A 9,560-nucleotide genomic window follows, 5' to 3' on the forward strand; every position below is an offset into this window, starting at 1 on the left:
ATTAGAGTGGCTAGATGAAGGCCTCTACTTGGCACAAAACCCATGGAAGTATGTATGTTACATTGATTGCACTCTGCCCCAGTAATTGGGGTGAAAGGTGGTGTGAGAGGTGGAGGGATCTGAATGTGGACTGGTGACACCTGCTGATGTACATCTACACCTCCAGCTATCTGTCCACCTGGAGTTTTACAAGCTCATCCAACCTGTTCTTCTGTTCTTCTGTTTATAGTTACATAGTGTCACTTTTATACACTTACAACATAGACTTCCATTAAGCCACTCTAAGCCCAGGTCAGTGGATGGAGATTACATCTAGACACTCTAAAACCAGATCTAGGATTAGAGTGGCTAGATGAAGGCCTCTACTTGGTGCAAAACCCATGGAAGCCAGCTGGTTGTCCTTGATTGTCCTTCTGGAGCTTAGTAACATCACCACACACAATCTCTAGAGCTCAGTCAGAAGGACCATTGAGTTCTTGGTCACCTCTCTAACTAAGGCTCTTCTCACCTGATTGCAGTTTGGCTGAGTAACCAGCTTCTTGAAGAGTCCTGGTTTTGCAAAATCTTGTTCCATTTTAAAGCATTTTTTATAGCCCTCCTCTGATCTGTGCTTTGCAACATACTGTCTCTGAGTTTTGCAGGCACTTACTTTGACCTCATGGCTTGTTTTTTTTAATCTAAATTGTCAGCTGTGAGATCTTCCAAAGAGAATTATGTGCCTCTCCAAAATCATGTCCAATTAAAAAAACCTCCAGTGAATGTGTAGAAACATCTCAGGAATGATCAAGATATTTATGAACTATGAATTATGTACAAAGAATTACACATTTCTAGAATTTTGTTTTTACTTTGTCATTACGGGTTACTGAGTTTAGATTAATGATTGGAGATTTAAAAATCCATTTGAACAATTGTAGTATCAGGCTGCAACATAACGTAATGAAAAAAGTGAAGGGTCTGAATACTTTCTGATTGCACTGTATGTAAAGTATGTATCTTACATTGATTGCACTCTGCCCCAGTAATTGGGGTGAAAGGTGGTGTGAGAGGTGGAGGGATCTGAATGTGGACTGGTGACACCTGCTAATGTACATCTACACCTCCGGCCATCTGTCCACCAGGAGTTTTATAAGCTCATCCAAACCGTTCTTCTGTTCTTCTGTTTATAGTTACATAGTGTCACTTTCATACCCTTACAATATAGACTACACTGTTTTCTACAGCCTGAGCTACCGGCGTGTTCGATGTTGATAACTGATCACTGCTTCATTCTTACAATAACTGGGCTTGTGATCTGAGAAGCTGAAGCTGATCTCGGATCAGACCGAGTGAACCTCAAGCTCCTCGAATTCGCCGTGGCGCATGCGCAGTTCTACTCTACACTAACCAGGAGCGTCGGGAGAAGAGCAGCAGCCACAAACGCGCTGGTGTAAATGTCCATGTAGGATGCTCTGTACATACACCCAGGTTTGCTGCTGATCTTCTTAATTTTTTTTTTTGTATGAGTATTTTCACTTTTTCTTGTTTTATCACTATTGGATCCTTGGCAGCAAAACGCATTTGTGTCGCATGACCTTGCGCTGAATGTCAATAGGAGCGATTATATAGCCAGTACGGTAAGAATAATATCCGATAATTATTGCACATTTATGGTCTGTTTAAATAGCCAACAATAGTTCATGCATTTGCTAGTTATAATGCAGTATACTCACTACCCGGTTTAGTTACACAGTAATAACCGAGCCAGGGGAAACGACAAATTTAGGCTGTATCAGTTTACGGTTTCGCCCAGTCAGAGTGTTTATTATAACTCTAGGGTGTGTGCATATGTGAAATACGGCCTTTGTATTAGTGCTGATCCTCATCCTGATCCTGATCCTGTGCATGGGCAGGTGCTTCATCGCCATTTGGTGCCTCTGCTCTAGACTGGTGCTGCTTTGCGCATGGTCCTCATCTGGATCAAACTGGAAAAAGAGACATGTCGGGGAATTATATATACAAATAACTACATAAGGAATTGCATAAATGTTTATTGCATTATTATTTTCTTTGCCGTTTATTGGGATACAGTGAAAGATAATGGGATTTGGGGAAGATCACGTGTCCCCAGATTACAAAATGGCTATTTTTTCAGTTTTGGCCTCAATTTGCGGCAAACCGCATCCTGCTGCATAAATATATATCCTTACAAATACACATGTCAAATCATTCATATGCTGCCTGGAATATTTAATCTATAAAGTATTAATATTTTATATATTGAGTAAGGTGGAGTTCTGATATGGTGCAGGCTGATGCTTTTGTGCCCAAAACCCAATCAGTGGAGAAATGTCTAAATAGAAAAGAGATTATAGCTAGACTGTGAGATCATATATTTTAGATTAATACATGTTTTTTTTTAACAGTTCGATATAATTAATTCATTACCTAAATATGTAAATAAACAGCAAATAAATGTCACTGGGGATCTAAGGTATTTCTGTATGTATATATCTTATTTTTATTTGGTTGTTTGCATTTTATAGAATTGTGTTCTCCTCATTTATTTATGTTCCTGACCACAAATTCACTAACCGTATGTGTGTTTTTAAGTGTCCATATGTTAAAGAGCAGTTGTCAGTCAAATATACTGTATCTTAGTATTCAGTGGTTGCTGACACATTCTGTTGATGGACTAGAAATGAATGCACTGGGTTTCTAATGGCGGCATTTAGGCAACATATAGCCAGGGATCTGACACTCACTTCAGAAAAAAACATATTGGATTGTTTAGTCTCCAATGCATAGGTTTGTGCTGACATCTGTTCCAGTTTGCTGGAAACTCCAAAAGCAATGTTTTCTAAGAAATATTAGTATATGTTATTCAACTGACAAATCAAAACACAAATCCAATGAAATTATTGAAATTTTTACTTTCAGCATCGCACACAAAAGGGTGGGATCCTTTATTATGCCTGACAAGTTCCATAATTGCCTTTGAATGCTTGCCTCTAGCATGTTGCCTCAGATTTGCTCTGGATATCGCTAATCCTGCTATGCGAGAATAACTTTGTTGTTTTGAATTAATTGGGTGTTTTTTAAAACGAAGCCCGAAGAACCTGGGTTTTACTGCAAGAAAGAATTGACTAAAAGAAAGAAAGAAAGTTTGGCTGCAAAAATGGATTTACATTATTTGTAGAACTAAAATCTTTTCCAAATCTATTAACTCCAGATAGTTTTAACATGAGAGCACATATCTGAATGATTGTAATCTGATTTTCTTGTACAGTGTGAGTGATGGAGAACATGTTATTCACCGACATACACCACTCAATAAACGAGTGCAGTTTAGACTAGCTATGTTACTCCTATATATTTGTATTTATTCACATTTTTACAATGTTCCGATTTATTCACTGAAGGACTACTAGGACCTATCCTGCAAAGATGGATATTGTAACACATTTTGTCAACGACACTATCGAATTCTACAAATGGAGCCTTACCATTGCAGGTAGGTACATTTTCCCCGATATTCTTCTTAACGCCATATGGTGCATTGCCTGTGATACATTATATCCTTGGGAGCATGGATATCGGATAAAACTACAACTAATATCAACATTTCGTCACAACCAAAATGCCAGTCAAAAATGCTACAAGATATCAATATATATTAAACATTAATGTCAGATAATAGTCAGTCCGTAGTGTTTTATTAACTATTATTATTGGTTAAATGCTTTTGTTCAAAATGTATGAGTGTAAAACAGTGCAGTCTGTGACAGTGAAGCTTTTTGTCTGAACCTCGCTGAATAAAAATTCCTTACTGAAAGCAGGAACTATTTTTACTGTCACTGTCCCATCACTTGATGACTGACAGCACTTTAATCATTATGGCTAGATGTTCTTGCTTGGGGAATAGTATTGCATCACATTTTAAATACTTGCTTATCCTCAAATTGTACCAGACAAGCGTGTGGAGAAATGGCCTCTAATGGACTCGCCTCTTCCCACGCTGGCCATCAGCTCTTCATACCTTCTCTTTCTCTGGCTGGGGCCTAAGTTCATGCGGAACAGAGAGGCCTTCCAGCTTAGGAAGACTCTTATTGTGTATAACTTCAGCATGGTCATCCTAAACTTTTTCATCTTCAAAGAGGTGCGTCAGAAATTATTAATAATGAACCCTAAATTTAGACGTGACATATGAATTCTTGTCTTTTCAGCTGTCATTCATCCCCATATTTAATCGAAGGCATCTATATAATAGCTGTTATTTGTTGTTCGATTTCAGCTCTTCCTTGCAGCAAGGGCAGCGAATTACAGCTACCTCTGCCAGCCGGTGGACTACTCTGATGACCCTAATGAAGTCAGGGTGAGTGTGTTCCTCGAGAGGGGCTCAGATATGATTAACTGCAGTGTTCCTAAGACCAAGACCATGACTGTACCAGCCCATAGAAAATGAACACGATGTAGACACTCAGCAACCTGATCCTTCCCTTTTATCTAGCCAAGGACTCAAAGTGGGTTTGTAAGAGAGTGAGCTCAATTTCAATGCCAGCACCAAGATTACCCTGCTTGCATATGCCAAAGGTCATGGTATTGGCTTATGTATGTTTGTCTTAACCTATTTTAATCTTGACAGGAAACATATATTATGTTTAAATTATTAAAAAATACAAGTTATTTCAGGGTTCTACACATAATTTAATTATTAGAGTTTTATTAAAAAGTAAAAAAAAACATAATAAATTTCATGCAATTGATGAAATTACTCCGATAACAAAAATAACACAATTAAATAAAACAAATGGCAATAAAGTGCTCACTACATTGTACCATATTCTCTTTTACTCAATGTTGTATCCTATACAGGTAGCAGCTGCTCTGTGGTGGTACTTTGTGTCAAAGGGAGTTGAATACCTGGACACAGTTTTTTTCATCCTTCGTAAGAAGTTCAACCACGTCACCTTTTTGCATGTTTATCACCACTGCACCATGTTCACTCTGTGGTGGATTGGCATCAAGTGGGTTGCTGGTGGACAGTGTAAGTATTTCATAAAATCATGACAGTTAAGAACTGCTATTATAAAACATGGCTCGGCGTGCCGGACAACAATGACGGAGTAGTGTGATGTCATTTTCCTATAACAGCATGTCACCTCAGCAATTTATCAAAATTAGAATATACATATTTATTGATGATAAACACATTTTGTTCCATTAAAACACGAATAGTTACTGTTAATTTAATGTTGTGAAAATACATGAACCAACTTAGTTACAGTGAGGAAAATAAGTATTTGAACACCCTGCTATTTTGCAAGTTCTCCCACTTAGAAATCATGGAGGGGTCTGAAATTGTCATCGTAAGTGCATGTCCACTGTGAGAGACATAATCTTAAAAAAAATCCAGATCCAGAAATCACAATGTATGATTTTTTAACTATTTATTTGTATGATACAGCTGCAAATAAGTATTTGAACACCTGAGAAAGTCAATGTTAATATTTGGTACAGTAGCCTTTGTTTGCAATTACAGAGGTCAAACGTTTCCTGCAGTTTTTCACCAGGTTTGCACACACTGCAGGAGGGATTTTGGCCCACTCCTCCACACAGATCTTCTCTAGATCAGTCAGGTTTCTGGCCTGTCGCTGAGAAACACAGAGTTTGAGCTCCTCCAAAGATTCTCTATTGGGTTTAGGTCTGAGACTGGCTAGGCCACGCAGAACCTTGATATGCTTTTACAGAGCCACTCCTTGGTTATCCTGGCTGTGTGCTTCGGGTCATTGTCATGTTGGAAGACCCAGCCTCGACCCATCTTCAATGCTCTAACTGAGGGAAGGAGGTTGTTCCCCAAAATCTCGCAATACATGTCCCCGGTTATCCTCTCCTTAATACAGTGCAGTCTCCCTGTCCCATGTGCAGAAAAACACCCCCAAAGCATGATGCTACCACCCCATGCTTCACAGTAGGGATGGTGTTCTTGGATGGTACTCATCATTCTTCTTCCTCCAAACACGTTTAGTGGAATTATGACCCAAAAGTTCTATTTTGGTCTCATCTGACCACATGACTTTCTCCCATGACTCCTCTGGATCATCCAAATGGTCATTGGCAAACTTAAGACGTGCCTGGACATGTGCTGGTTTAAGCAGGGGAACCTTCCGTGCCATGCATGATTTCAAACCATGACGTCTTAGTGTATTACCAACAGTAACCTTGGAAACGGTGGTCCCAGCTCTTTTCAGGTCATTGACCAGCTCCTCCCGTGTAGTTCTGGGCTGATTTCTCACCTTCCTTAGGATCATTGAGACCCCACGAGGTGAGATCTAGCATGGAGCCCCAGTCCGAGGGAGATTGACAGTCATGTTTAGCTTCTTCCTTTTTTTTAATGATTGCTCCAACAGTGGACCTTTTTTCACCAAGCTGCTTGGTAATTTCCCTGTAGCCCTTTCCAGCCTTGTGGAGGTGTACAATTTTGTCTCTAGTGTCTTTGGACAGCTCTTTGGTCTTGGCCATGTTAGTAGTTGGATTCTTACTGATTGTATGGGTTGGACAGGTGCATCTAATTTAGGATAATAAATGTAGTGGAGGTGGACATTTTAAAGGCAGACTAACAGGTCTTTGAGGGTCAGAATTCTAGCTGATAGACAGGTGTTCAAATACTCATTTGCAGCTGTATCATACAAATAAATAGTTTAAAAATCATACATTGTGATTTGTGGATTTTTTTTTTTAGATTCTCACAGTGGACATGCACCTACAATGATAATTTCAGACCCCTCCATGATTTCTAAGTGGGAGAACTTGCAAAATAGCAGGGTGTTCAAATACTTATTTTCCTCACTGTACATTATACAACACTATAACAGATAGTCTTTAGTTTTTGTTGTTGTTTTTATTACCAAGACAACATACAGCTTGTATGAATGAGAACTGAAAAGCACTCTGTCCTGAAGACTGTCCCCATTGAGAAAAAAAGTGACTGTTATAAAGACTAATATTGTAGACACCGTACATACACATTAAATGAACATCTCTTAACAGAAAACCTCACCATAGTGACAATTATATTTTTCTTAATTTTTTTGTCCTAAATAACAGACAATTTCGAAATAGTCTGAGCATTTGCTCTACTTTATTGTTACGTGAACGAGTACTAATTTAAATAGTGCATTCCTAAAAAAACATTGAAACAGTTTGGTTTGACAAAGCTTTGCCTTCAGCCAAACTGAAGGCAAATGTTTAATGCAACAATAAATATAAAGATCAAGTCTGTGCTGCATGTGATGAACATCAGTATGAATAAAAATGGTTTGTTTTTCCTCTCTTACAGCCTTCTTTGGTGCTCATATGAATGCTGCAATCCATGTCCTGATGTATCTTTATTATGGGCTGGCTGCCTGTGGGCCAAAAATCCAGAAATACTTGTGGTGGAAGAAGTACCTGACAATTATCCAAATGGTATTCTCATTTTTATATGATTGTGCTGTGATTATTTTACAGTCTCTTTACACTTTTTTTCCTCACGTCCTCAGATCCAGTTTCACGTCACGATTGGTCACACTGCTCTTTCGCTCTACACTGACTGCCCCTTCCCTAAATGGATGCACTGGTGTCTGATTGGTTATGCCATCACCTTCATTGTCCTCTTTGGGAACTTCTACTACCAGACGTATCGTGGCCAGCCACGTCGTGAAGGTCAGCTCAAGTCAGCCAAGGCACTGTCTAATGGAGCTCCTAATGGAATGGCAGTCAGTAATGGAGTGAGTGGCAAGATGATGGAAAAGCCTGTGGTGGCAGAAAATGGGAGGAGAAAGAGGAAAGGCAGGGCAAAGCGTGACTAGAGCAGATGAAGTGAAGAAAATCAAAAACAGGCAGATATGAGAAAGGATGGAAGAGATGGGACAATTGTTAGGAGCCAGTACTTTTTGTGGGATGCCTGAGATGAGGATATGCCTGTTTGAAGGAAGCTTAAAGGTTTACTGAACTTTCTGGGGTTTGCCACCATCAGTCAGGGTGGTTGTGATTTGAATAATTTGCCCAGAACAAAATTTTGGTCCTTCTTTTTACAGATGTGTTTTTTTGCTGATTTGATGCATAAGACACACTGTAATGAGAACAGAATATTCATGATCAAGAAAGCCTGATATCTGAATCGAAGCATATTATTATTATTTAAATGATTTTTAATAATCAGTATCTTCCTCTGTGTGTCTGCGTTTAATGTCCTTATACCTCCTATTGTCATGCGTTAGATTTTGGGACTGGATTTCAGCACGTTTACATGCCACTCACTACATTCTTGAGTAAAAAAAAAAGGCCATCTCTGCTTTTTACTTTGGATCATAACTAATGCCTTGAAAATATCCGGACTGAGCTTTTTTTTTTTTTAAACACTTCCGCTCAATTTAGCTTTCTCTGTTCTCTAATACAGCTCCGGCTTCATTCTATACAGGCTTTTAGATATTATTTATGAATGAAAGTCATCATGATCAGGGATAAACCCTGCTTTATATAGCTAACAGTTTTAACATCAACCAATGCTTTTCACGTTTTCTGTATTTTTATATTCATTTATTTTAAAAAGTATTACTTTGCTATCAAAAGTGTCATCTTTTTTCCCCCTCAAACGGACCTTAACAGCAGCTACAGTGTGTGATGCCTAGCTCCTGTAAAATTGCCTTTTCCATAAAAGTGTAAAAGGAAAAAACGTTTTTGACTTTAAACTATAAGCAGACTTTGTCCATAAATACAACACATGTCAATGAAAATACTCTCTGAAGTCTACCATTGCCATCAGGGTTAGGGGTTAATATTCAGCTGTACCTCAACAAGGTCTTATAAAGCAGCGTCTCATCATTTTAAGTAATTATCCCAAAAAATGCAATGCTGTTGTGTTTTGTCTTCTTAAATAATTGTTTTTATGTTGTATATGCTGTGCAGTTTTGTACATTGTGCTTTTAAAAATAAAATGGCTATCATGAAGGTACTCCTCTGTTTAAAAGTCTTATACTTCCTTTTAAATACTAGCATTAGGAAGCATTTTATAATGAATACATTCATATAGGTTGAAAAAGTATTAAAATGTGATTACAGACAGAGTGAATGACAAAAAATATATTTTTGTATCCTTTGTCACTCATTACTTCTTTTCAAATTGCCAGGCCATCTCATGCAATATGCATGCCCCGAAACTAACAACTTTGCAGCACAAGAACATTTACATGGCCATTGCATTTATGATTTGTTGCAGCTCCAAACATATAATAATTGATAGTTTTTATTGTTCTCCACAGCTCAGTTCCTTTTAGGAAGTTATGCCATCATGTGGAACCTCATTATACCTGAGAATATTTTCTTTTATATCATCAGAAGTGTCAAAACCGTCATATTCCAGTCTTCATAAAATATTTTCCCTGGTGTACATTTACCTACATTGTTTTATTACATAGTGCATATAATTACCCCACGCTGCTTATCATGCTTCACAAGATCCTTCCTCATTCATTTTTGACCCTTTATGAACTGCCAGAAGGTAACTGCAGACCAACACACCAGCTGCTCATTGGGGTCCC

General features: G+C 38.3%; 1 protein-coding gene across 2 annotated transcripts; it reads left to right on the forward strand.

Annotated features, from left to right (window-relative positions):
* The first annotated feature begins 1,348 nt into the window (after nucleotides 1-1,348).
* Nucleotides 1,349-8,974, forward strand: elovl4a (ELOVL fatty acid elongase 4a). 2 transcript variants are annotated; one of them, XM_046846955.1, is made up of 7 exons: nucleotides 1,349-1,467; nucleotides 3,402-3,493; nucleotides 3,951-4,138; nucleotides 4,274-4,354; nucleotides 4,855-5,026; nucleotides 7,319-7,446; nucleotides 7,521-8,974. In XM_046846955.1, exons 2-7 carry the CDS (start codon nucleotides 3,427-3,429, stop codon nucleotides 7,827-7,829), a joined length of 945 nt encoding a protein of 314 aa, XP_046702911.1. In that variant the 5' UTR covers nucleotides 1,349-1,467; nucleotides 3,402-3,426; the 3' UTR covers nucleotides 7,830-8,974. The 2 variants fall into 2 exon arrangements, with proteins under 2 accessions (XP_046702911.1, XP_046702910.1); XM_046846954.1 differs by having other exon boundaries at nucleotides 1,369-1,616.
* The last annotated feature ends 586 nt before the right edge of the window (nucleotides 8,975-9,560 follow it).

Source organism: Silurus meridionalis, chromosome 4 (assembly GCF_014805685.1).
Source record: "Silurus meridionalis isolate SWU-2019-XX chromosome 4, ASM1480568v1, whole genome shotgun sequence".
In the NCBI taxonomy this organism is placed as follows: Eukaryota; Metazoa; Chordata; class Actinopteri; order Siluriformes; family Siluridae; genus Silurus; species Silurus meridionalis.

Coding starts and splice junctions, on each gene's coding strand:
- elovl4a (XM_046846955.1), top strand. CDS start 3,427: ATGGATATTGTAACACATTTTGTCAACGACACTATCGAATTCTACAAA. Junction 3,494..3,950: donor ATGGAGCCTTACCATTGCAG/GTAGGTACATTT, acceptor AAATTGTACCAG/ACAAGCGTGTGGAGAAATGG. Junction 4,139..4,273: donor ACTTTTTCATCTTCAAAGAG/GTGCGTCAGAAA, acceptor GTTCGATTTCAG/CTCTTCCTTGCAGCAAGGGC.